The 26,944-nt window shown below is 42.6% G+C and overlaps 3 protein-coding genes and 2 long non-coding RNA genes across 10 annotated transcripts in view; 3 read left to right on the top strand and 2 right to left on the bottom strand.

The window, feature by feature from the left end:
- Window positions 1-506: 506 nt before the first annotated feature.
- Window positions 507-9,948, bottom strand: r3hdm4 (R3H domain containing 4). Of its 2 annotated transcripts, XM_026142904.2 has the most exons (8): window positions 9,807-9,948; window positions 8,517-8,674; window positions 8,097-8,218; window positions 7,709-7,826; window positions 7,557-7,642; window positions 5,833-5,918; window positions 5,280-5,335; window positions 507-2,301 (listed from the first exon to the last, which is right to left on the bottom strand). In XM_026142904.2, exons 1-8 carry the CDS (start codon window positions 9,845-9,847, stop codon window positions 2,198-2,200), a joined length of 771 nt encoding a protein of 256 aa, XP_025998689.1. In that variant the 5' UTR covers window positions 9,848-9,948; the 3' UTR covers window positions 507-2,197. The 2 variants fall into 2 exon arrangements, with proteins under 2 accessions (XP_025998689.1, XP_080145738.1); XM_080289612.1 differs by lacking the exon at window positions 5,280-5,335.
- Window positions 9,949-10,002: 54 nt separating this feature from the next.
- LOC113037357 (uncharacterized) lies at window positions 10,003-13,834 on the top strand. 2 transcript variants are annotated; one of them, XR_003274619.2, is made up of 4 exons: window positions 10,003-11,434; window positions 11,821-12,017; window positions 12,254-12,665; window positions 13,041-13,834. XR_003274619.2 is itself a non-coding variant. In XM_026194343.2 (3 exons), exons 1-3 carry the CDS (start codon window positions 10,811-10,813, stop codon window positions 13,183-13,185), a joined length of 966 nt encoding a protein of 321 aa, XP_026050128.2. In that variant the 5' UTR covers window positions 10,003-10,810; the 3' UTR covers window positions 13,186-13,834. The 2 variants fall into 2 exon arrangements, 1 of the variants encoding a protein (XP_026050128.2); XM_026194343.2 differs by lacking the exon at window positions 12,254-12,665.
- The window catches only part of abca7 (ATP-binding cassette, sub-family A (ABC1), member 7), a 30,162-nt gene continuing 16,418 nt past the window's right edge, over window positions 13,201-26,944 (bottom strand). For 2 of the 4 annotated variants that reach the window (XM_026194349.2, XM_026194347.2), the window contains 22 exons: window positions 26,613-26,758; window positions 26,327-26,451; window positions 26,117-26,218; window positions 25,557-25,749; window positions 25,249-25,343; window positions 22,035-22,067; window positions 21,807-21,903; window positions 21,481-21,555; window positions 21,184-21,353; window positions 20,810-20,987; window positions 19,853-20,113; window positions 19,504-19,627; window positions 19,299-19,428; window positions 18,997-19,123; window positions 18,759-18,821; window positions 18,069-18,175; window positions 17,833-17,974; window positions 17,519-17,653; window positions 17,295-17,398; window positions 17,108-17,200; window positions 16,514-16,763; window positions 13,201-16,246 (listed from right to left, as the gene is read on the bottom strand). In XM_026194349.2, the coding sequence (XP_026050134.2) occupies window positions 15,788-16,246; window positions 16,514-16,763; window positions 17,108-17,200; window positions 17,295-17,398; window positions 17,519-17,653; window positions 17,833-17,974; window positions 18,069-18,175; window positions 18,759-18,821; window positions 18,997-19,123; window positions 19,299-19,428; window positions 19,504-19,627; window positions 19,853-20,113; window positions 20,810-20,987; window positions 21,184-21,353; window positions 21,481-21,555; window positions 21,807-21,903; window positions 22,035-22,067; window positions 25,249-25,343; window positions 25,557-25,749; window positions 26,117-26,218; window positions 26,327-26,451; window positions 26,613-26,758 (3,209 nt within the window). In that variant the 3' untranslated portion in view covers window positions 13,201-15,787. Of the gene's footprint in view, window positions 16,247-16,513; window positions 16,764-17,107; window positions 17,201-17,294; window positions 17,399-17,518; window positions 17,654-17,832; window positions 17,975-18,068; window positions 18,176-18,758; window positions 18,822-18,996; window positions 19,124-19,298; window positions 19,429-19,503; window positions 19,628-19,852; window positions 20,114-20,809; window positions 20,988-21,183; window positions 21,354-21,480; window positions 21,556-21,806; window positions 21,904-22,034; window positions 22,068-25,248; window positions 25,344-25,556; window positions 25,750-26,116; window positions 26,219-26,326; window positions 26,452-26,612; window positions 26,762-26,944 lie in introns of all 4 variants that reach the window. The other 2 variants (XM_026194348.2, XM_026194346.2) reach the window with 1 other exon arrangement.
- On the top strand, window positions 15,112-17,313 carry LOC113037360 (uncharacterized). Its single transcript, XR_003274620.2, has 3 exons — window positions 15,112-15,259; window positions 16,916-17,030; window positions 17,119-17,313. It is a non-coding gene; the product is annotated as an uncharacterized LOC113037360 (long non-coding RNA).
- LOC145420402 (uncharacterized) lies at window positions 22,419-26,866 on the top strand. Its single transcript, XR_013901706.1, has 3 exons — window positions 22,419-22,572; window positions 25,527-25,639; window positions 26,160-26,866. It is a non-coding gene; the product is annotated as an uncharacterized LOC145420402 (long non-coding RNA).

Below are 26,944 nucleotides of genomic sequence, written 5' to 3' on the forward strand. Positions count from 1 at the left end.
CTCTTTTGCAACTTGAAGGCTGCTGAGAGACCACAAGGTTTTGTCCCCCTGTGCTACTCATGTCAGTGCAGGGAGAACTCTTAGAGAGGCCAGGATTGAAAAAGGGGTGGTGGAGAACAGCTGACCTGTTAAATGTACAAATATATATTTGTATAAAATCTTTTAATATGTGATTTACATATTTAATTTTCTTTATACAAAGTTTCATCAAGATTGCTCTTCTCATCCAGAAGGAATTAAGGAACACATACATAAAACTTTTATACTATGATGATTACCCTTAGAAAAGTGGTCCAAAGGCATAATGTTGCACGATGATATTTCAGTTTAAACATGGATAAAAAAGGATATTGATCTCACACAGATTTGGTTGTTGAACTGGAGCAATGATGCTGGAGAAGAGCTGTTAGCCTTCGCGTATACCTGTGCTGTTAGGTCAGCAGAAGGAGAACAATCTCAAGAATAAAACTAGGTCTGATTTTAAGTCAATATTACAAATGTGAATGAACACTTTAACTTCCATTTATTTAAAGCACTCACACAGATTTTGTTTTCAGCATTCTGACGATAATAAAATGAGAAAATGGAAAAAAAAACCTTAAATCATTTAATAGTTGCAGCGATACTTATAAATATGCACACATACACAAAGATTTTTCAGTTTATTGTATAAAGCTCTCAAACTTTTTGGGCATTTTCAATTCAAATGTTGGCACAAGTCAATTAAATGTAACATGATTGGCACAATTATGTGTACATGTAATGGAAAATTTGACATGGCCCCGAGGTGAACATTATTCAAAAACAGGCTGGGCTCTACACAGTACACAGAAATGAGCACTACATGACATTCAGAGTGACAAGTCAAAAGCCTGAGAAGTTGGATTTTCACACGCACACTTTGGTTGTTGACAAAATGCACCAACAGGTCAAGTTTTGTTACTCTGCTGCCGTCATTATAAAAAGAAAACAGAAATAAAGTCTCTTTTTCCTTAAATAACCTGGATACACGTTTCCAAAACCCAAGTACAGTACAAAGTAGAAAATTGTACAGAGAAAACATAGAAACTGTGTTCATAAGGCAGAAGTATTTTCCAGGGATGCAAATACTGAGATTTAACATACCTGAGAGTCAAAGCTCAGCAGGTTTTATCCCCCATTTACTGTAGGTACAGTATACATTGAATCTGTGTTAGCAGTTAAAAGCTGTGTGTTCATGTAAACCGAGAGAGCACTCTGTACGTTGATGCACCAAAACATAGAATAATATAGTTTCTTATCCTAAATGTTGGCTATTACTGACATAACACTGACAGTGTGCAGTGACAGCAGCAGTCTGTCAGCATCTATGCTCGATCTGCTGCACATGCAGAAAACTGAACCTAATGCCCACATGGCACACACATGCACTGGAAGCAGAACTCATAAAGCCGCTACTCAGCTGTCACAAAAGATGCCTCTGATTGAACTGTAAGGGTTTCTCAGACCCACCTCAAAGCCTCAATCTGCCTCTAAATAATACACACAATAGAAAGAGAGTAACTATAATTTGCAAGTAGCAATGAAAGAGGTGTTCTTTCTTGTGAGTAATAAAGAGATTAAAATTCATGCTTCATGCAGGCTACTGTTTCAGGCGGTGATGCATTTCATTTAAGAACGGTCCTAAAACCTTCACACACACAGCGCTGCAGACTACTCACAGACCTTACACAGTATGCTTTCTATTTCAGGACTTACTGCTGTAATTTACTGTGCCTGTTTTGTCAAGTGTTAAGTCCACTGTTAGTAAAATTCAGCAGCTGGATTTCCTGTGCTGCTTGTACACACACCGTGGGGTAGAAAATGTAACGGTGTGACAGGAGAGGTCAAGTTACCAACCTCAAACAGGTATCAGTTTGTAAGCCTCAGATGCGACTTTGTGTTCAGACCCTGCTTTGCTGAGCTGTATACTCACTACATATTACCCAACCAACAGTTTAACATTCAACTTTAAGCACGAACTAACCTAGCTAACGCTCCAGTGATCGATTCTGTTGCGTTTTTGGATCTAGTTTATGGAAAATTGACAGAGAGAAAGAGAAGCAGACATTTGAGCTGGGTGGTTATTACAAACAACGTGTGAAGACTGCACATCATATCTACATTTCAGAGCTCCTGTCTGCAGCAGGAAGAACCAGAAACGGGCGTGGTCCTGTCCTCAACTCATCTGCTCCAGGTAGGCAGACAGCAGGAGTCCAGGAGGCAGGAACTCTTCTTGCTTGTTCACCACTTCAGTCTGACGTAAGCCATTGTAGTCGCTGCCTGGAGGCCCAACAAGCGAGAAATAGATTTTGATCACTGTGATGTGATTGAAACAAACTAAACTGGCTTAGCAGGCGCAGCCAGGATTGGATAAGTACGATTATGTAAAGACAGAAGCATTTATAATGATAACAACTCAAAATCTTCCAATTTTAATGAGATGAAAAGATGATACATGCCAGTAAGTTTTGGGGGGTTTTTTTTGTAAAAAATACATTGCATTAGGGCTGCTCAATTAATCGAATTTTAATCTCGATTACGATCTGGGCTTTCAATGATCATTAAAAATGACTGAGCCGATTATTAGCACCTCCCTCGTGCTTTACTCTCGCGCTGCTCCGTGTGGCAAATCGAGCGCACCTCTCTGCATTTCGAACACGCGTCACAACAATTAAGAGGACCCGAGGGAAGCTCGGAAAGCTAAGCAGAAGTTATTTGGAGAGGAGAGTGACTGCTGTTGGTTGAAAAGAGAGGTAAAAAAAAAAAAAACTTCAGTGGTGTGGAAACATTATGGGTTCGTGGAGTCAGACGTGGATCAAGTAGACATAGTGTGTAAACTTTGCTACGGTGTCGTAGCTGCACCACAGAGCAACACTGCAAAGTTCACTAAACATAGATGTTTACATTTTTCATTTATTTCTTTTGTGTGTATATATATATATATATATATATATATATATATATATATATGTATACACATATATTTAAACACATCAAAGTAATTGCTTAAAGGAGCTTCTTCGACATCTGTAAGAGTTCTAAACAAATGTCTGTCCTCCTCCAGAAAATCTTATGTATGCAAACATGCGTTGCAACTTCATATCTTGTGCGCGTTTTTTTTTTTTTATTTTGACAGCGAATGCGCACCTGCGGACCACTTATGTGCAGCCCCGGTTATATAGCTCGTCATATTGCAGCCACAGAAATTATTTTGTCCATGAAACCATAAAGCTGCACTTTCTTTTCGCCTTATAGTCTGATTTGTCATTACTTTTCCGTTTTGTGGTAAGCTTTTCTTTGGCTGTCACTTCTTCACCCTGACCTGTCTTATTTGGCTCAGCAGAACTAAAATATATATCATCCTGCTTTTACACACACACACACACACACACACACACACACACACACACACACACATATAACGGTCAGCGATTCTCTGCGCGATCAACCTCTCACATGTTTAAGCTGCGGGAGATTTCACTTGTCATGTTTGCATAGTAAGCTAACGATTGATAAGACGATGTCAGAGGAATTGGTGCACAAATTATCATCACTCACCAATCAGTGCTGTCGCTCTCTATACACAGTTCGCGCGATTGCAAAGTGAAAGCAAAAAACAAGCGCAAATTCAAAGGCGACTTCAATATGTCACATATTGACAGTGGCTCATCGATGCCAATGACCTAATTACCCAGCTACATTTCCGAAAGAATGCAAAAGCATTGACATATATTTTTCCTTCCTACAATAGCCCGATGGGCAGGGCAGAGATAGATTTTGGTAGCCTGACTGGAAAAATCGCTAGCCCCGGCACGTCGGGCTAGCGATTTTGCAAGCCCTGTATCTGATTGAGGAATCACTCATCTTTGGAAAAGAGAGTTTATTACAGAGAAATGGCTCTTTCCAAAATAAAAGTTATACTATCCGCTTTTTCTGGGCTATATTCTCAGCAGCATATTGTAGCGGGTCAGGGCTGTTCGGGGTTCTGTTTGTACAGTTATGTTTTGTTTATGTTGCCATAGTGACGGGTGACGCCCTCTCGCTGCGACGGTGTGTCCTTCCGGGGTCAGAGGGCGCCCTGTGTGTTGTTGTTGCTGTGCGGTTGCCGCGCTGAGCAGTTAGCTAGCGGCAGTGTGCTTCTGCAGATGTCAATAAACGGCTGTGCTCCCTGGCTAGCTCACGGGAAGCAAGACTAAACGACACCTCCGTCTCCACCTTGTCTGAGCTCGCCACAATATTAAACATATCAGGTCCCCATAAGGAGAATCATGTGCTAACGGCTGTCTAAATGACTCGAGTAAAGTTTGTAGCATGCATGCTTGTTGTTTTTGTCTGCTTCCACTTGTCTTTGCACTAGGATGATGTCGGCGTAAACGCGCAGTCATATTCGTTGTGTTCCCACTAGTGCTGTCAGCGTTAATCTCGTTGAAATGACCTTAACGCCACAACACGGCAAATCTCCGTTAACGAGCTACCCCTGATCGCCCCGTGCCTGGGGCTAGACGGCCAACACGTTAACGAGCTAACTGCGCTAACACACTAGCTCCCACCCATGTAATTGAGCATTGCGTGGCACATCCAACATACTGTTTTACTTTAGTCCATGACGCGCTTACCTTCAGGGTCATACCTCACATGAAAACCAAAATAATTCCAAACGCCAGATCTGAATGAGGGTGGGGGAGGTCCATGTTGTAAGGAGAGCTTAACTTCTGTCTCGCTAGCTTGCCCTGCGCTCTTCCTTCTGACGATGCTGTCTGTGTTGAGCACTCAGTGGATCTGCGCTCGACAGTGCAGCCTAGGCGGAGCAGTCGAGCGCAGATTCACTGAGCGCTCAACACAGACAGCATCGTCAGAAGGAAAGTTGATAAAATAAATTACAAATTTTGTATTGTTCGATACATATGCGTACCGAACCGAAAGCACTGTATCGAACGGTTCAATATCGATACGAGTATCGTTGCACCCCTAATAAATATATATATAAATACTGTTTGCTTTGTTGCAATCAGACAGAAATAAAATGAGTGAATGAGAAGCTCATAGGTTGACACAGGCGCTCAGCGACCTTCCCTTTACACAGTAATATAACGAGCTGAAATAACTAATCGGCTGAGTCGAACCTTTACTGCAAAGAGACACGCCACAGAAGAGTTGTGCTCATCGACACAGACAGACTCAGACTGCAACATGTTGGCAATCTACCATCCTAATTTTACCCTAGTGTGACTGAGCCATTATGCATTATTGCCACTCACTTGCAGAGACGAGGTCCATATACTGGCAGATGGCGTGAAGCAGCAGCCTCTCAAAGCTGATTGACGAACACAAACAACAGAAATGTGACAGTTATTAACCCACTTGATTCAAACTGACTACGTTTGTGTAGTGTACAAATTTCCCCGCACATCTCGACAAAGGGAGACTGTGTATTCACCACCGGCTGTAAGCTATTTTCTCCTGTTCCTGTCGCTATGGTGACAGACGATAAAGACTTGATGCAATCTAATACAGCAGGTTTACCTGCATGTTTTCAACCTGCATGTTTGTCAGAACAATCCAAACAGCAGCATTGTTGAGATGAGATTAATTAACACATTAATGAGGTGCCAAAGCAATGCACTGAGGATCACTAGGTCGTAATTTGCTCAGATTTTACTTGACAAATGACATTCCACTGAGCTCTCCAGACCACTTCCCACAGGTGTAATTCCACTGTCCATTATCAAAGTCTAACCAATTAAAGACTAAAGTGAATGAAAAGCTTTTGAAGAAGCACAGACACACCAACTGAAAGAAGAGGATTTCTACCTGCTGCTGAGGTTGATTGTGTAAACTGAGTGAGGTTGAGCGTTGAAGAAGCTCAGAAGGTTTTCCTCCAGAACTTCCAGCGTTCCCTGAGAGAAGCAGAAACCACAGATCTCACAAAATTCATAGTTTGTGTTTGGGAAAAATACTAAACTTCAGCAGGCGATCTCAGGGAGTCCTGCTCTCATGTCCCTGCGCATCATCTTTGTCCCTGATAATGATTAGGAGTATCTTATAATTTCTGATTTTCTTCAGTGTTTCATTGGGCACATTCATACAACAGAAGGCTAATGAACATCCTCTTTTTCACAAATTTCAAACATTATATAAAACATAAAAAAATAGGAAGATTAATCAATGAGGAAATAACTCTTGCAGCACGAAGCCACAAGCAGATGGGTCTATTAAGAGGACCTGCCAGTGGTGGTTAAGAGATAACTGGCTCTACATAAAACTAACATGAGTTGAACTTACTATCCGGTTGTTCAGTCTGACATCACTAGCCGTGTCTGGGTCTAAACTCCGCTGCAGGTCCATATATCAAACGATCACTATGGCATTACTGAGAGTTGAAAAACTGTCTAAAGTCTTTCATCTTTAATAAAATGATCAGCGTTCTGCTCTACCAGGTGTAACAATTGAGTTTAACATCCAGGCATCCATGAAAATGGAATTTATGACATTTAACGGAGGTAGAAGTTAGCAGGGAGTTAGCTCGCTAGCTTCTATCTAAATACAATATAGCATGTCCTGACTGCGGGGTTTTGGAAACAAATGAAAACGTACAGCTCTGTTATCACTTCCAGCATAAATGAAGACAGAAAACTAAACAGCAGTGACGTTTGTAGGGTTACTGAAGTTTGGCTAGCTGGTATATAATGATGTGCTACGTGACCGCTAGCGACACAGCTATGTTAGCATAATATAAACAAGCTAACTTTTTTTCCACTCGATAAAAGTTAACGTGAGTTTTCTCGGTGGTCAGGAACAAATGTAATCGCATGGCAGGATGCTGTAAAAGGACCAAACTTCAGCCAGGAGAACAACTGAGATAATCCATCCACAATACGAGGTTAGTCATTCATATACTGCTGCATGGGCTGGGCTGTAGCTACATCCTAAGGTTTTAAAAACTGAGCTTAAATAAATAATTAGCGGTAATAAAAGCCGAGGGAGGTCAACAGTGATCACTGACTGTTTTAGGAGCTTTTTGAGATTAAATAGAAGAAAATACATAACATTAAACATGTTAACAACACAAAAGCCATATTAAACGCAGACTACTTTAGGCCCGGAAGTAGGATTCGTTGCGTCATCACTGAACAACCGGATTGGGGCTGGGCGATATGGCCTAAAAATCCATATCACGGTATAATTTGAAGCATGTGCGGTAATGATATATATCACGATATATTATTTTCTTCTGTATAACGTATTTTACACACTATAGGGCACACTTAAAATCCTTTAATTTTCTCAAAAATCGACAGTGTGCCATATGTATGAATTCTGGTTGTGCTTACTGACCAAAACAGGCGCAGCTTGTTGACACCAACAAAATGTGCTATCGCGGTAGAGCGGTATAGTCAAAATCTCTACCGTTGGCCAAATTAATATACCGTTTATACCGCCCACCCCTACTTACTATAAAGACAACGACTTCAAATACATGAGTGATGCAATCACTGACCAAACAGTGAGAGATTTGAAGCAGAGAAGACACTCACCATGGGGATTTGTTTCCGCCTCAGAGTTGCTCGCAACCTGCGATCAATTCTCTGGAAGCAGTCCTGAGCAGTGAAGGCAGGATTTACTGCAGAGAGAGACGACAAAGTCAGACAAACAGCTTCACTTTAAAGGCTCAAAGGGTGAGACTTACCATTCCTCTGGTCTTTGAGGAGCTGGTTGGTGTTTTTCTTCTTGGCCTCCTCCAGCTCCAACAGAGAGAGCAGCCTCTCCTGCTCCTCACCAGAGCAATTCATGAAGTCGTTCCACGGCTAAAACAACAACAAGACAAGAAATGACATTAGACAGCGTTCCTGATCTTCAAAACCCTGTGCCCTGTGAGACCTCGCACAAGCCAAACCACACAGTTTACATTTCTTTGGACACACAAACACGGTTTTTGAGCGGCAGTTTCCTGTGGGACCTCTCAGGTAAATATTTGCGCACACAGTACATAAAATTTGAGAACATGACACGGTGAAATTATAAATCTTTTCTTAAGCCGTTCGCACTTTTGCAACAAATGCCACTAATTTGTGTACCTCTACATAGTTTCCATTGGTGCAGACTTCATAGAAGATGGATGGGATGGCTGGGTTGCTGCAAACCTCCAGATCGTCTTTGGAGCACTCATCTTTCTCAAGGAGATTAGCAAGGTAGCGTGCTAATTTTCAAAGGAGAAGATTAGAGAGAGATAAATGAGCAAAGCAATGACAGGTTTATGACTTTATAACTAATGTAAACGTTTTTCTCATCCTCTAAGGTATTGAAGCCACTAACGTCAGAATTCTTTGTAAAAATGTTGCCCAGCAGCCTCGGGAGCCTCAAATACATCCTATAAAACATTTTGAACTTGCACACAGAGACTCTTCCCCAAAGTAATCCTTTCAATGCTTTCCCAGCATTGCTCAGCCTGCAGTCTCTGACGCCGTTCTTTTAATTTACGTAAAATGAGAGCTTACTGTTCTCCTGTCGGCGGAGGCTCTTCTTGCCTTTGGCCCTGGGTGTGAGGTCAGAGTTGCGGATGGCTTGGTTGATATAGAACTGTTTCTTTTTGGTGGGTGACACTCGCTTGGCAGGAGAGCTAGGCAATGAGGTGCATTTACGCTCCTCTACCAGGCTGGAAAAACAGAGCACAGTGGATCAGTTTAGTGAGTTTGAGTTGATATATCTTTCAGAAGAATTTCCAGCTTCCAATCTCAAAATCTGATTGAGTTGTTGGAATTTCAAGGGAATCAAGTCAGCTTACTTGTTCCTCAAGCTGCTTTATTTAAACCTATTCAAATGCTCAGATGTGAAAGTAAAAGCAAGGTGTACCCTGTAACAGGCCCGGTTCACAGAAGCCCTTAGCAGGATAAACACATATAACTGACTATTTACTTATTTATTGTGTTACAGCCTTTCCTGCACAACACCTAGTACAGGTGCACAATAATAATTTCACCCTGAAACGACATGTAATAACAGCTGTAGTAAAAATCTATTGAAATACGCATATTTACATGGATGGCCATGTAATCACCTTATCTGAGGAATAACTAAGATGAAAGCATATAGATGACATTTATCCTACTAAAACTGAAAATACACCCATGAAAGCTGCAGATTTTTCCCTCCTCTGGTTTCTCTGTGTAACTGGGTCAGAACAGAGCAGAGCATCCCACAGCAGCTTCAGATGTAGGTCAGTGGGTGTCTGTGTGGACCGCCTCTGCTGGAGCTTCTTCCTGTGAGCTCAGTTGTCAACATGCTGATGCCATTTTTAGCCTGAGCTCTGCAGGTTATTAGCAACATAATATGATGTAATCTGTGCCTGGACTATTTAGGTTCGCCCATTCTCTCCCTCTGGCATCCAAACCTTAGTTTAATAAGTAAGACCTAACGAAACATGTTTCAATGCAACCTTAAAAACGCGTATTAGTTATTATGGTCGGTGTTGCGATTTCTGGCTTAAAACAGGATTTTGAACATTAGAACCGCCTCTCACCTTTAGACTCCGCTACAGGAAGGCTAGTTAGGTGCTAAAAGGCTCACAAGGACAAGTGTTAAAATTGCCCTTTAACTCTTAAATAACCAAAACCAACTACAGAGTGTATTGAAATTTTTATGTGCAGGAAACGTTGCAATACAACCAATACAAGCAACGACTCCTGAAAATAAACCTAGCTATTTATGTTAATATGACTTATTTTACCGGCTAATAATTAGCCAGCCAGCTAACGAAACAGACTCGTATTTTTGTTTTTTTTACTCACATATAATCCTGTTCTTCATTGCTATTTGTCAAAACGACCATCTTATTCCAGAAAAAATAGGCGGAAAGATCCCACTGTCTGTATCTTTACAGATCGAGAACAAAGTAAATCAATACAGTTGACACAAGAAATATAAAAACCGGACAGATTATCAGGTCAGCAGCTAGCTGCTGACTGCTAGCTTGACAGTAGGCTGTTGTCTTTTCCACAAACAAAGAGAGGAAAATACAGAGAGCACTCACTCCGTCCATAGTTTGTAGTCTCACATGACTATAAATGAATACAATACATTTGGAGGACAAATCCTTCATAACACAAGACTTCAGGATGAATGATAAAACATGGACCATGAATTTGTTTGGAAACATTTTATTTTTGACTATTACTAAAACATTCGTTGATGCAATAGAGTGTAGAAATAAGCAAAATTTATCATTGTCCAGTGAGTATCTGTTTAAAACTGAAGCATTCACTTTAACCTAAAGGTTATAATTTTAAGTGCATATGATTCTTAACAAAGACATTTGAAAGCAGCTGAAAAAAAGCTTTCAGATTTATTTCTAAGAAAATGGTTTGATGTTGTTGTTGTTTTTAAACGTCTCCTTGGTGGGTCGTTTTGCATCTTTCTCATAGACGATCTTTGCTCCACCTCAGCAAACAAGAATTCCTGTCATAATTTCTGTAAGCGCCTCCATCATCTGTAAAACCCTCCATGTTGGAGAGCTTTGAGCTCAGGCATTATTCCTGCTTTGACTTTGGTTTCTTTCTTCTTAAAGTTCAGGTGACAGCAGTTTGTGTGCTCGTTACCATAACAGCAGATTTAATGGGCCAGCCACAGAGACCTCCAATTGTTCTCAGTATTTCCCACTGCTGCTGGAGAGAGAGGAGTTCAGCCTGACAGATCAGAGAGGGAAGTTTTTTATGCAATAAAGTTTTGTGGGATATGTCTGAATAATTTCATAGGAAGTGGTCAAAGGTGTTTTTATGTATATTTATTAAGTGAGATGGGGAAAGAGAACAACACAGTGATAGTAAAACTAGAACCAGGTTTCCCACTAAATATAGAAGCAAAGAAGCAATTTCCCAGGATGAGCACAGTGAAGTCAAAGAAGAGGATAAAGAAGATCACATCGGACAGCAGGTCCACCACAGATAAGGACGGGACTACATGTGAGATATCAGGGAACATAATGAGGCTTTGTGTCAACTTAATGCCGGTTTTAACCTTGGCTAAGGAGACTGAGCAGGAGGAGGAAGACGAGAAAGAAGAAAGCAACACCTCCATGAGTCGACAGGAAACAGAAACCAGCAGCAGAGACCCATCTGTCAGCAAACTAGTGGAACAGAAACAAAACGCAATTGACCTCCAGTCAGGATTAACCTCAGAGAGAACAACCAAAGCAAGACTCTCACTGACTTCTCCATTTCTGCCGCCGCCTATAAGCGAACCAAAACCATTTGATCAGAGCTCAGGCTGTCTCACTCCTCTGCCTGCCATCACTGTGCATCAACAAGCAACAACCAGCTCTGCAAAGCTTGGAGCAGAAGGCTTTGGAGGCAGTGGAGCAGTTACAGCGCAGGCTTCAGACATCAGGCCCTGGATAGACAATCCCCTGTTCTCCAAGAGTGTGAGTTAGTTTCAGATCCATTCACTGGGACATTTTCTGAACATAGTGGTTCCTGTCCTTGATGGAAGTGTATTAAACATTAAAGAGGCAGTCTACTGATTTAGCACAGGTGAAGGGTTGAGGGGGAGCACCTCAGAGCCTGTAGAAATAGTAGATGTTGAGCATCAGAAAAGAAACGCAGCATGTAGCAAGCTGGGACAATGTCTAAAAGAAGTTGGCAGCTTAAAGATTGGATTGTGGGAAATGTAGGCTTCCAGTCAGGGCTTATTTAGCATGAGCATATGCCTGTCTTTATATGGGACTGCACAGCATTTTTATCCTTTGTCCCTCCCGCCCCACAGCTTCAGAGATTGTCCCATATTTTGAGTTTGTTCTTTTCTGTGCAGAGATTGGCTGAGGTTCAGCTTCCTGACATCACCTTGTCCAGCCTGAATGCACTGCTGCAAACTGTCACATACAGACTGAGGAAGAAGAGGAGAGGGGCCGAGGAAGGACTATGGAGACAAGACCGGACTGATCAGCTCCTCGTGGCCTTTACAGATCAGAGCAGTGTCGGGCAGCAGGATGGGAAGCGGGGCAGCGTGTACGTTTGATGGATGTTACAGTTTCCATTAATCTTCAGGGACAGCAGTCTGTCCAGTTAGATAGCAGCAACAATAAGACAATAAGGGGATGTGTTTGTAGGGGATTTTCTCTAGTTTTTCCTCTACTTTATAATTTCATGTCCTTGTCACTAGTGGTAGCATGAGACAGTACCTACACATGTAGTCAAACTCCTTCAAGATGTGGTCAGAGGTTTTGCTGTCTCTCTCAATACAGTTTCAAGACTGAAAGAAATACCAGGAGATGGGCCTTCGCACAAGGAGAGCTGGACAGGGCAGTAGAAGGGCAGACTATTGTCTGAAGTGGGACAGCACTGCCACAGCCCCACAGAATGACCTCCAGTGGGCTGTTCACGGGCAGATTTTTCATCAAACTGCCAGAAATGCAGTCCACAGGGCCCTGATGTCCTGTTCTCACAGTCTAGCACCCTGCAGCTTGACTGGCCTTCATCAACGATATGCCTGCTCAGGCCATTACTGACCCACTGTAAACCCGGGACTGCTGGATGATGTTCCTTCAGGTCCCGCTGAAGGACATCAGGAGGTCACGGCATCCTCATGGAGTTGCTTTCATTTGTACCAAACCAGGAGGATTCACAGTGGTTTCTGCTTCCTAACTGGACACACTGGTATCCCTGAAGTTTAACTGATTCTGTGTCACACTGTGATGATCGAGCATTCCCTTAATTTTTTTTAAATATACTTTATTTACCCCAAGAAGTATGATGTCTTCTAAATGCTGATATTTATTTGTGTCGATTATTTCTTTAAGAAAATTATTTTTTTTATTGACTTCAGTAGTACGTAATCCACAGGAGCTGTTGACAGTCAGTGACACATAAAATCTTGTCAGTTAGTTAAATTTAGTGTTAATACTCCAAGCTGAACTGAACAAATATTATCACAAGAGCAAGTTTTATGCAGGTTTCGTGTGTGTACACATAAATATCTACACCAAATAAACGGTAAAATTTGATTCTACATTTTTTTCTCCTTTAAAACAGACGAGCTGGAAAAGACAGATCACCTGGTGCCTGCAGGGTAAACAGACAGATGAGCCTTCCTCCACTTCATCCTGCACCCAAAGCGCCTCTCATCTTCCTCAGGATGGTGCAGCCAAACCACCTGACTGCTCAGACGCCGCAGTGACTCAACAACCACACATAACTTGCAGATATTTTTAATTTTTTCAGAACACCAGACATTCTTTTAAGCTACCATACTTCAAGGAAATAACGTACATCTTACAGCTGATATTCAAGTAGAACAGCATATTCATTCCAAAATGAGACATCCAGCTTACAGTTTCAGTTCTGCAGTATTTCAGGGCATTTTAGTATAATTGTTGATCTTTTATTAAACATTTTCTGCCTTTTTTCCAGAGTTAGACAGGAAATATAAGAGAGGGAGCTGGGAAATTACAGCACGCAGCTGTAGAAGCCTTTAAGGTTACACTACATGGACAAAAGTATTGGGAGTAAGTCTGTACTGTTGAATTAAAGCAGCTAGCATGCCGTCTGTCTTTACAAAGATTCCCGAAAGAATGTGCTGTTGGAGAGAGCTCACTGAAATTGAGCTTGGTGCAGTAACAGGACGCCACAGCCGCAGTTTGTGACATTTCTTCTCTCATAGATATCCCACAATCAGCTGTAAGTGGAGGAAGTGTTTGAGAATGACAGATGGTCAAACTCCAAACATGGCTTTGGTTTCCTTGGCTGCTCCACTACTTTTATCCATGTAGTGCACGTGTGCTAATCACTCACCCATCCAGCTGCCCCACATTGTTAAAAACAGGTTGCATTTTGGAATGAAATCCTTCTGATACGTCAGGTTTGTCTCATGCATATATATATATATATATATATATATATATATATATATATATATATATATATATATAAATAAAAAATGCCATTACAGTACGGTAACATTCAGCAGCCAGTGTGTCGTTTGTTAGAAAGAAACAAACACATAGTTCAGAATAAAAACAGTTGTTGACTGAAGGCAATGTTTTTGTCTCACTGATTGCTCTGTTTTGTTAAATATTACTTCTTTGATTGAACGTGGAATTTTTGGCATGTTTGACATGAATTTAACGTCTACAGTGACACCCGTGTATCTCATTTATCACGAGGTTTCCAGCTCTTTTAAGGAAAAGCAAGCAAAGTTAAGAACCCCCCCCCCCCCCCAATTCATAAATAATAAGATTAGTCTGCATAATAAAAATTTGGATAAATAAAAAAACATTCAGATAAAAGATATAATAAAGTTGTTTTTTACAAAACAATAAGAGGTAAATTCTCTCCTCAAAAGAGATACTGTATAGTCCTGAAACAACCCGCCACTCAAATGCCCTCTAACCTATAAAACCACCTTGAGAATTAACATAAAACATACAGTCTGAATATTTCAGTATTCAGACTGAAAGAATGCTTTTTGTAAAACAAAGATGAGGTTGTAATAGGTCTAATGACTGAATCCTGAGCTATACTGCTCACTGGTTTAGCAGCGACCCCTGCATAACATTCATTCAGGACAAATAAACCAATGAGGAGTGATGACACTGACACAGAAAGAGAAAACACAGTGTAAGACTAATCAACCCATATACAGCTGGTAAAATAAGTTCTGAACGTGTCGCCAATTTTTGAAGTAAATCTATTTCTAAAGGTGCTATCGGCATGAAATCCTCACCAGATGTCAGTAACAACCCATCCAATCCACACATGCAAATAAATCAAACCACAGATGATAATAAATCAAGTTAATAATAAATTAAGTGTAATAATGAGAAATGACACAGGGAAAAAGTAGATGCAAAAGGCAAAAGTCATGACATCAGCTGAAATCAGTCATTAGTAATTTGCCACTTAGTGCAAATGAATATCAGCTGGTTCAGTTCTAACTGATGGCCTATAAAATGTGTCTCATTACCAAGCTGTCATACAAGAAACGTCTCATGATGGGTAAAACCAATGAGATCTGTCAAGACCTTCACATGCTTGTTGTTGCTAAACATACTGATGGGATTGTTACAGAAGAATTTTTAAACTACTGACGGTTCCAGTGAGCACTGTTGGGGCCATAATCGTGAAGTGGAAAGGACATAATTTCACCACAAACCAGTCACAACCAGTGGCTCTTTGCAAGACTCCAGACAGAGGAGCGAAAAGGATGATCAGAAGAGTTCTCCAAGATCTGCAAGAAGACCTGAAATCAGCAGGTACAATGTGGATGCACTCATCCATGATGGCCTATATGCATCCTTTTTTTTAAACAAAGTATTAAATCAATTTCAGTAACTGTGTTCAGCACTTTTTCCCAGTGTAATTTCTCATTATAACACAAAACATAATTTGTGGACATCTATTGTTTGATATGGTATAGTTTTACTGTCATCTGGTGAGGATTTCAGCAGCACCTTTAGAAATATATTTACTCAGAAAACTGATGCTTTCTGTACTTATTTTACTCGCTGTGGAGGGTAAAGAGTTACAGATGAAAGAGCTGAGCAAGGCACCGAAGTCATTACCACAAAGGACCTTCGGTTGTTTCTTTTAAAGCTTCTACTCTGTTTTTCTCAGACAGTAACATTTCAGTCCACTTGTCCACTGGCGTTTTCTTACTGATGGACTTTAAAGTGCTCATTTTTTCATGTCCCTGTGAAGACTTTGCAGCATTCAAATGACATACAGAGGGGAAGATGAAGCTTTTGTTTGTCTTTGGTCCGCTCGTTTAGTGCCAGTCCGCTTCATAGCGTGCTCTCCTCTGAGTTGCCGCCGACTATAAAGAGAACCGAGGGATCTTTGCTGGAACTCTCTGCTCTGCGTTTCGACCCACGAGATTTGCCTGATTCTCCCTGAAGACCGCTGTTACTGCCGTCTGATTCAGTGCTGGCCCTGCGGCTCACCGTAGCCACCTCCCGGGCCATTTCCTCTGGATGTGGTAGTGCGCGCATTGCCACAGAGCCAGATTTGCCTTTGCTAGATTTTTCTTTTTTCGGCTTACCCGCCTTTGACTTGCTGTCAGATGATTTCCCAGGCAGGTGTGGACTTTTGCTTGGTTGAGGAGGAACGATTGGTGGTTGTGGTTTATTGACGGGAGGATTAACTCTGTGCTCGGGTGCGTTTGGCTGTGCTGTCCCGTTACTGACGACCACATCTGTGAGGCAGTCGTCATCAGTCTGATCCTTGGCAAAGTTGACAAACACCTACAAAAGGTAAGGGGCTTTAGTATCACTGAGACTTATTCTTTCTTTACTGACCCAAGTCTTGTTTAATTATGACCAAGCTTTAAAGTGGGATTTGGCAGATCGGGTATCGCAGCGCCACATGTGGAGAAAATCACTAAGAAAGAATCACTTGGCTCCACTTACACGGGATCATAGGCCATGAGACTTACACCACCCATTTTGCAGAAATAGTCATTTTCCAAAACACTAAAGAGGTTTTTTTTAAACCTTCATCACAGCCCTCACCTGGTCCAGCGTGGTCTGTGAAATGGAGAAATCAACGATGCCCAGCTCCTCGTAGTTGTTTGCCAGCACGTCGAAGACTCGAGCGAGGCAGCAGGCGTGCGAAGGTAGCTGGTACTGCAGCACATTCTGGTGCCGCTCCTTCAGCTCAATACTAGGAAAACACTCCTTCATGTAGGTGCTGACGGGACACGAGTCGGGGTCCGATTTGGTGTCTGCCAAACGAAGGATGATGGTGTATCCATCACCAAACCTGAAAGACGGGAAGGAACGAAGCACGTGATTCACGACTGTTACATGAGAAGATAAACTTCTCTGATCCTGACCTCTTCACGAATTTGTTCACATTCTGTTTTGAAAGGGTCAAGGCTATTTTCAGTACTTTTTTTTTTTTTTTTTTTTCAGTATTAAGTCAGAACTGGGGGTGAAATGCAAAACACTACAGGATGCACTTTCAGCCTGTCTAATGTAGACAACACACCAGACATTAAATCGGGGAGAAGTGCAGCGGCTCGTAGAGGTAAGTGGATATTGTTTAGCTGGTATCGGATCGTATGCCTATATTTGCTGTATCGCACAGCACTAGCGTTTGCTTACCTGTTCTTCAGGTGCTGCACAGACCCAAGACACCGAAACCTGCCGTTGACCATGATGGCCATCCTGGTGCAAAGTGCCTCGCACTCCTCCATGCTGACAATACAAACATTTAGAGACGGCAGTAAATATTTTGCCTTTACAATACAAAACTCCATCGGGAATGAAATAAAGCTGAACTGACTGGTACCTGTGTGAGGTTAGCACTACAGCTCTTCCCTCTTTGGTGACACTGAGAATGCAGTTCCACAAAAATCTTTTGGCTTTTGGGTCCATGCCAGTGGTAGGCTCATCCTGACAAAAGGTGGTGGGGGAGCATAGAGGAGATACGGAGTGAGATATAAGTTAGGAATATTTTAAGGATGAAGGTCATTCAATAATAACCGCATCTTTTCTATTAAGCTGAATCATCACCAGGAATATGACAGGTGGAGACCCGATGAGGGAGATGGCTGTGGAGAGCTTCCTCTTGTTGCCCCCGCTGTAGCCTCCAGCCTCCTGATCGGCATACTGAGTAAGCCCCAGCTTCTTCACACCCCACTGTGCCACCTAGAGAACAGCAGAGAAACTGCTGACTGTAGCCAAACTTGATACTTCACCTCTTGAAATAACATTTAAAGATGACAAAACCTAGATTTTTACAATGGCCACATATTTAGCTAAATAAAAACACCAACTCTTCAGCATATCTTCCTTCATAAAACTTTAGCTTGGGAATTTTACACCACCTTAGAGACGAACTCCTCTGGCACCCCCCGCAGGCGGGCGTACAGCTCCAGATGTTCCCGACCTGTGAGCAGGTCGCTGATGGCATCGAACTGTGGGCAGTAACCCATCAGCTGGTGGACCCGCTCCATTTCTGTCAGCACACTGAGAGCAGAGAAATAGCTGATGCAATATCTGTGGTTTGGTACAATAGTAGTTCTGTAGGGGCTGAAGTCACTGCAGCAGACACGCTTTGTACCTGTGCTGGCTGAGGAAAGCCTCTCCATGAGTGACAGGTGTATCTCCAGTTAGCATCCGAAATGTTGACGTCTTCCCAGCTCCGTTGACCCCAAGCAGCCCAAAACACTGGATGGCAGAGACATAAGAGCAGTATGCTACAAACATCTCTATTTATATACACACAGCTCAGTTATTAAGTCATAAGATAACAGAAGCTTTTACTAGCAGAAGCAACTATAGAAAAAGTAGGTCCATTGCTAGTAACGATGGTATTTTTAGATACTGCAGCACTACACTGTTCACTGCATCATTCCATGTTTGGCACTGATCACCACCTGCACTCATGTATATATCATGTATATATCTATCTACTTAGCACTTTTAATTCTTATTTTTATTTTCATGTCTATTTAAGCGTAATTTATGACGGTTTGTTTGCACTGAAGCACCGCAGCAATTTCCTAATGTTGTAAATCTGCTCAACATTTGGCAATAAAACCCTCTCTGATTCTGACTACATGTGAAAGTATAAATAGCAGTTACAGTGGTGAAAAGCAGTACCTCAAGTTGCATTTACAATATCATAAAACAGTCCCTGTGATAATGTGGCTGTAACTACATGGATAAAGAACACAGAGCTGACAGCCAAAGGGGGTGTGTGTGTGTGTGTGTGTGTGTCTTCACAATCACTGGTGCGCAGATCCCTCACCTCGCTGCGAGGAATCCCGAGGCAAAGACGGTCTACGGCTGGCTTTCTGCCGGCTTTATAAACCTGAACAACAAGAAGCTTATTTGTTACATTTTTAAGCTGAAATTCACCACTCTGTGTCAGTGTAGGAGGAGGACAGCTCATCAGTGAGAGTCTCTCGAATGAGAAACATTTAGCTGCAGTAGAGTTAATTAGTGACCTAAACAAGTTCAGCGTTTACATTTCCTGCACGTTGTACCTTGCTCAGGTCGATCATGGTGAGGATGTCTGAGTGTGCTTTCCCACTTTTGACCCTCTCTCGCTCTCTCGCAACATCCTCATCCTCTGGACCAAGAGGAGGCAACTCAGGCTTAGTCCACCAAGGCCTGAACAAACACACAAGCAACCAACTCACAGATCCCACTTTTATTTGATTTTAGAATTTCTATCCATTAAACTGACACACTTGCACGGCAGCAATAAGAGGAAGGAAAAGGGAAACAACCTGAGAAACGAGTGCAGAGAACGTTAAAAATAGATTTATTTATTTATTTTTTTTACCTGTAGCGGATGAAGAATTTGTACTGAAGGAGTATGGTAAAGATGAAGAAGACGACACCTTCTACTGCCATTGCAAAAAGGTTCTTTCCTACAAAGTCCCACTGAAGGGGGTCCAGGCTTGGTTTGGTACCTGGAGGAGAGACATTACATCTATATTTAGTCTTTGTAAGAGCAAATAACTCTTTTGAGGCTGACTAGTATGTACCCAGTCTTTTGAACGCATCCACCATGGCCTGGTTTTTGGCCATGTCGATAAGTCCTCGTCCCAAACAAAAATGAGGGAAGATTAAAAACACCTTCTTCAGGATTCTGTTCACCTCGTTCAGATACTGGAAAGACAAAATCATTCACATATGATGTATTAGTTAAAGGTGCATTAAACAAAATTATGTTTCTACTGCAGAGAAATATTTTAAGGAACATTTCCTTAGTTAAGAAAATGTAAAACAAGAGGGTTAAAGCATAGTTACTGTTATTTACATATATTTATGCCTTACTTATTCCTAGAACACAGGTGAAGAAGTAATTGAACTTCACGCCTGCGTAAAATTTACCTCATCTACAAACAGCTCCAGGACGAAGGTGGCGATGCTGCCGTTGATTCCAATGAAGAGGTTGATGGAGGTCAAAAATACATAAGCTGTGCTTGGGACAGTGAACACAAAGGATGCTGGGTACATAAGAGGGGTTATGGACCACCCGTAGAACAGGAGGAGCAGGATAAGAGCGGGCAGGTTGGTCTCAGAAACGTATGACTGCTGCTGGAAACTGATGAAAATCAGCACCACCATGATAGCAGGAATGGTGTAGTTTAACTGGAAACAAAGAAAAAAGGGAAAACTATCCTGAGCCTGGATTTTTATCTAGTCAAGTATGTGATGATAGTCTAAAGGCCTTTACACACCTGACATGTAAAATCTGTACAAATATTTCGTGTTAAAAATGTTTCTGGGACGATTCTCAATGCAACTATTCATGCTCAGTAATTTCCCTGGACATTTATTTTTTCATACTGAGCTTGAATTTTCTGATTTCTTTGGGTCTGAATAAACAGCATTGATCAATCTGACCACTGCATTTGGCAACAAGAGCGCTCGTAGCTCAAAACATGTATTGGATCCACAAACAGTAAAATAATACTATTTTACTTCAGACACACAGCTAGACGCTTCTCCAGGTCAATCAGGTCTCTGAACTTATGTCTCTGCTTCCTCAGATGTGGAAGCCAACGAGAGCTCAAACTGTCCCACCGACATCCTGAAATGTGTGCGAAAGCACCGTGATACAGCTGCAACTCCTGGATCAAACCGTGAAATCTCAGTTTCTTCCTTGTCTTGTTCAGAAACATCAGGACCAGCTCATTATTGCTCAATGCTGTGTGTAATGGTCTTTACAGTGACAGTACCCTTTACAGTAGTAAATGGATTGATGAAACTTCCTGACTTACACTGATGCATACAAATCTGTCTGAGTGAGGACAGTTAACTTCTTCTATCTCGAGCTGTACTGACCATGTCCCAGGTAAAGTTGGCCAGCCAGTAGAGAATCGGTTTGACCCCGCTGACAAACTGCAGGTGTTTAGCTTTGCTGACTCGCTCCTCGATCAGAAAAAGGACGAAACTGGCCGGCACGAAGGACATGGCAAAGATCACACAGATGGAAACCAGGACATCCACCGATGTAGTCATCCTGAAGGAGAAAGCAGAGAAAAACACATCAGAGGACTGTGGACCTCTTTATTTTAAAAGAAAAAAAATAAAATATTTTTTTACAACAGTGCAGAGTTTAAATCCACTCTAATCTTCCCCCTCACATAAACAGAACTAATACAACGAGCACAAGAGCCAAACTGGTGAACTTGAACTCTCCACAGCAGTGAACTAACATGGCTACTTCAGTGAGCTGCTCCTTGGTGAGGTTGAGTGGGTGATTGTAGGCAGTGATGCCGTGCTTCCTCCTCTCAGGACCTGGCGGCAGACTCGCTCTCAGCAGGCCGTTGTTCATCACATTGACAAATGACACCATGGCGTGCCAGCCTTTGTTGTTGTACCACACCTGAGCACAGAAAAGAGAGCGTTTGAGCAGACACAAATATCTGGACGCATCACCTACATCGCTTTCTTTAAAGTCTGGGGAAAAACAAACAGAAGACACAAAGACAGATAAAAAGACGCTCATTTACCTTCACATTGTTTTCACTGTTCAGCCCTCCTAAGACCTCTGGGAGTCTGTGCAGCAGGTTTCCCAGTGAACTGTTCTGTGATGAAGCAAAAAGCAGACTCTCAGTGTTGACGGCTTTAATGGGGAATCATGTGGTGTGGGGGATGGTGGGTGAAGCTTTTTATTGTTATTAGCCGGTGCTCTGGTCAGGACTAGCTTTTCCTGGCACCAGCAGTAGAACTTCCAGCCCTTTTAAATATTTTACTTCCATTTTCCCTGCTTTTCTCTCTGTAAAGGTAGAAAAAAAAATTAGTCTTATTAAAGCACTCATCTCAAGGCTCTCTGTACCTGTGGGACTCGGAAACGAGTCCTGATGGCCATGACCGAGTCTTGGAGATATTGGGTTTGAGATACAGCTCTACCTCCGAGGGAGAAGCCTCCGTATCTGTGATACATTTTAGAAATAATACAAAGGTGGTTCAACCGAGGTCATTTAAAACAGTTCAAAGCATTTAAAGAAATATCACAGTTAAATAGAGCAGATATTTTGTATATTAGTGTAATTTAACAGCTTACCTGAATTCATTCACCCACTTCTTGGTTTTTAGGCTATTAAAGGCAGAGAGAGAGAGAGAAGCGATCACAGAGTTATATTCATGATGGAAAAATGCAAATCAGTCAAAGTTTATAAAGACATTTATGAATACTGTGAAGTGTTCGGTCAATTGGGATCAAAATTAATGATAGCTATTAGGGGTGCAACGATACTCGTATTGATATTGAACCGTTCGATACAGTGCTTTCGGTTCGGTACGCATATGTATCGAACAATACAAAATTTGCAATTTATTTTATCAACTTTCCTTCTGATGATGCTGTCTGTGTTGAGCGCTCAGTGAATCTGCGCTCGACTGCTCGGCCTAGGCTGCACTGTCGAGCGCAGATCCACTGAGCGCTCAACACAGACAGCATCATCAGAAGGAAGAGCGCAGGGCAAGCTAGCGAGACAGAAGTTAAGCTCTCCTTGCAACATGGCAAATTGAACCTCCCCCACCCTCATTCAGATCTGGCGTTTGGAATTATTTTGGTTTTCATGTGACGTATGACCCTGAAGGTAAGCGCGTCATGGACTAAAGTAAAACAGTATGTTGGATGTGCCACGCAATGCTCAATTACATGGGTGGGAACTAGTGTGTTAGCGCGCAGTTAGCTCGTTAACGTGTTAGCCGTCTAGCCCCAGGCAGGGGTAGCTCGTTAACGGAGATTTGCCATGTTGTGGCGTTATCGTCATTTCAACGAGATTAACGCTGACAGCACTAGTGGGAACACAACGAATATGACTGCACATTTACGCTGACATCATCCTAGTGCAAAGACAAGTGTTAGCAGACAAAAACAAGCATGCATGCTACAAACTTTACCCGGGTCATTTAGACAGCCGTTAGCACATGATTCTCCTTATGGGGACCTGATATGTTTAATATTGTGGCGAGCTCAGACAAGGAGGAGACTGAGGTATCGTTTGGTCTTGCTTCCCTAGCCAGGGAGCACAGCCGTTTATTGACATTTGCAGAAGAACACTGCCGCTAGCTAACTGCTAAGCGCGGCAACCGCACAGCAACAACACACAGAGCGCCCTCTGACCCCGAAAGGACACACCGTCGCAGCGAGAAGGCGTCACCCGTCACTATGGCAACATAAGCAAAACATAACTATACAAACAGAACCCCGAACAGCCCTGACCCGCTACATAGCCCCCACCTAAGGGGTCAGTCGTCCCCGACGACCCCATTGCCCCACACAAAGTCCTGCAAATGTCCAGGTGAATTCTTTTGGCGCACCGGCCGGTCACGACCGGCGGGGGAAAAGTCACTCGGGTCAGAACATGGGCTGCCACCATCATCCCACTTCTGACACCAATGTGGCGAGCTCAGACAACGAGGAGACGGAGGTGTCGTTTGGTCTTGCTTCCCGCGAGCTAGCCAGGGAGCACAGCCGTTTATTGACATCTGCAGAAGAACACTGCCGCTAGCTAACTGCTCAGCGCGGCAACCGCACAGCAACAACAACACACAGGGCGCCCTCTGACCCCGGAAGGACACACCGTCGCAGCGAGAGGGCGTCACCCGTCACTATGGCAACATAAACAAAACATAACGTACAAACAGAACCCCAAACAGCCCTGACCCGCTACAATATGCTGCTGAGAATATAGCCCAGAAGAAGCGTATAGTATAACTTTTATTTTGGAAAGAGCCATTTCTCTGTAATAAACTCTTTTCCAAAGATGAGTGATTCCTCAATCAGATACAGGTGTTACCGCGCCAGATCCGCGGCCCCGAACCGTAGTAAGGAAACCTCTGGCAGTTACTTGAAGGTTCCGTAACTGACTCGTAGCCGGCAACAGCTTACTATACAGGTCAACTCCGCTAGCAAAAAGATCGAAGGAGGCGTAGGAAACTGCTTCACCGAACTTTATTTCTTCTCTAAGGCACGAACACCGCGTACAGTGGGCTGAAACAGTTTACTCACAGCGAGCATCGCCGACACAACTCTGGCTGTCGAGGGAGTTATTATATTCCTTTTATTTATTTTCTTTCCTTCTGTAGCTAACCGTTACTTTTTCCCCTTCTCCGCTCTCTCTCTTCACACACACACACACACACACACACACACACACACACACACACACACACACACACACACACACACACACACACACACACACACACACACCAGGCAGTCCCGCTAACACACATCCCGAATACATTTCCCATCAGGCTTCATCCTTAAAGGGCCATGCCTGTAACACAGGGCTTGCAAAATCGCTAGCCCGATGTCCCGGGGCTAGCGATTTTTCCAGTCGGGCTACCAAAATCTATCTCTGCCCTGCCCGTCGGGCTATTGTAGGAAGAAAAATATATGTCAATGCTTTTGCATTCTTTCGGAAATGTAGCTGGGTAGTTATGTCATTGGCATCGGTGAGCCACTGTCAATATGTGACATATTGAAATCGCGTTTGACTTTGCGCTTGTTTTTTGCTTTCACTTTGCAAATGTCCAGGTGCCTTCTTTTGGCGCACCGGCCGGTCACGACCCGCGGGGGAAAAGTCACTCGGGTCAGAACATGGGGTCAGAACCATCATCCCACTTCTGACACCAATGTGGCGAGCTTAGACAAGGAGGAGACGGAGGTGTCGTTTGGTCTTGCTTCCCGTGAGCTAGCCAGGGAGCACAGCCGTTTATTGACATCTGCAGAAGAACACTACCGCTAGCTAACTGCTCAGCGCGGCAACCGCACAGCAACAACAACACACAGGGCGCCCTCTGACCCCGGAAGGACACACCGTCGCAGCGAGAGGGCGTCACCCGTCACTATGGCAACATAAACAAAACATAACGTACAAACAGAACCCCGAACAGCCCTGACCCGCTACAATATGCTGCTGAGAATATAGCCCAGAAGAAGCGTATAGTATAACTTTTATTTTGGAAAGAGCCATTTCTCTGTAATAAACTCTCTTTTCCAAAGATGAGTGATTCCTCAATCAGATTTTTTAATTACTTTTGTTTCAGCAACATTAAATTTAAAAACTGTACTTTTGAGTTAAAATATATATTTATAATTTTAATAAATGACAAATTAAAAAGGCATGAACTTTTTTTTGTATCGAAAAAAATATCGAACCGTGACACCAGAGTATCGAACCGAACCGAACTGTGAATTTTGTGTATCGTTGCACCCCTAATAGCTATATGTATATTTTTATTGTGTTGAGTTAATGAAGTACCTTTTCTTAAGGATTTGAGAGTAGGTCTTCACCAGGTAATCTGAGATGTTATAACTTGTCAGATTTTGCAGGATGTCTCCAGTCGGCCTTTTAATCTGAAAAATAAAAAACTGCAATGGGTCAGTTGAAAGCACTGGGGTCCAGTACAGTACAGACATAGTCTACAGTATTTAACGAAAACAAACATTTCATGACAAAAATTCAGATAATGTTGGTTCTGTTATGAGTTAACTGGTGATATTTTCTGATGGTGCAGAGATCTGATCACTGTGTTACAGTAAATCAGTCCTGATTGAGCCCGCGCTGACCTGTGGAGGCGGAAGCCCTCCAGCACCCTCAGGACACTCGGGGAGCATTCGGTAGACGTGTTCTGTGCTGCACTGACATTCAGGTGAGGGTCTGTCTCTGCTCCAGTTGCCTCTGCTGAACATGTCCCAGGTAGAGTAAGATAACTGTGGCCTCATGAATAAACCACCCCGCCCAGCTTCACACTGAGGATCCCTGCAGGGAGAAGACAGTTTTGGTGTCATAGTCATCGATGTGCAGTGAAAATATTAAAAAAAGTACGCAGATTTACTCAAATCTATATGTTTACTTATAGAGAGATGCAATTTCAGCTGAATGCCACTGGAGGTTTTATATTGTCTAACCACTCTGTAACCAAACTAAAACCGACACTTTCTGAAAACCTGAGGAAAACGTGCATACATTTTAGCCACAGCAGTAATATCTGTGTAAGGAAAATAAATATTTTCTGGTGCCTAATACACTGTATTTAACATCATGATGTCTCAGCACCACAAGTCCTTCTATCTTTACTACTGCCTCCATAAATACCACTGAAACCAGTTCAGTGGGATGATCTTACGTCATGTTGTCCTCCTTTTCCATGCACTTGGTACCAAATCCAGGCTGGTCAAGGAGAGCTTCAAGCAGATTCTCCATGGCTGGGTTTCCAGGATCATCGTTGCTGTGAATATAAAAACACAGATGAAAGAATTCCTCAATAATATGCTCAATAACAGAAACAAAATGCCGAGGGAGCTTTTGTAGGCAGTTACGACTCAATGTGGGGTACCTGAAGAAGGTGTACTGCTCGCCGTACATCCAGGGATGCAACTTCAGGGCAGGGTACTTCCCAAAAGGAGGAACAATAAGGCTGAAGAGCAGGGCGATCAGCACAAATACAGCAGGGAGAACGATCTGAGGCACAAATCGAGACGTCCTTAAAGATATCCGTCTATGTTTCAGAATAACTATCATTCTGCAACATGTAGCTAATGACAAGCAGCTAATTTCAAAGAAAAAGGCATAGCGGTAGAAGTGGGTGGATATTTTAGTCAGCTGCTGACAGATAGTCTAACCTGGGCAAAGATTCCCCGACGGCTCCTCCGAGCGTAAAGCCAGCGTTTGATGAAGAGCGCTCTCAGCTGCTGCCATGTCAGCCACCAGCCAGTTGCAGGCACCCCACCGTGGCCATCGCCATTCAGCAGGTCTGTCTCCTGAGGTTCTGCTGACAAGAAAAACACAATGTGAGAACCTGGACTGTTAATGTACATTTAACTGATAAATACTTGGACCTAGACACATCCAAATAAACCAGAGAAAAAAACTGAAATGTCATAATTTACGTCTACTTTTTTTGCATTTCACTTAAATTCTACTGAAAAAAATGAATCTCATCTAATAATTATTT

The sequence above is a fragment of the Astatotilapia calliptera genome, chromosome 15, assembly GCF_964374335.1.
Source record: "Astatotilapia calliptera chromosome 15, fAstCal68.1, whole genome shotgun sequence".
Lineage (NCBI taxonomy): Eukaryota > Metazoa > Chordata > Actinopteri > Cichliformes > Cichlidae > Astatotilapia > Astatotilapia calliptera.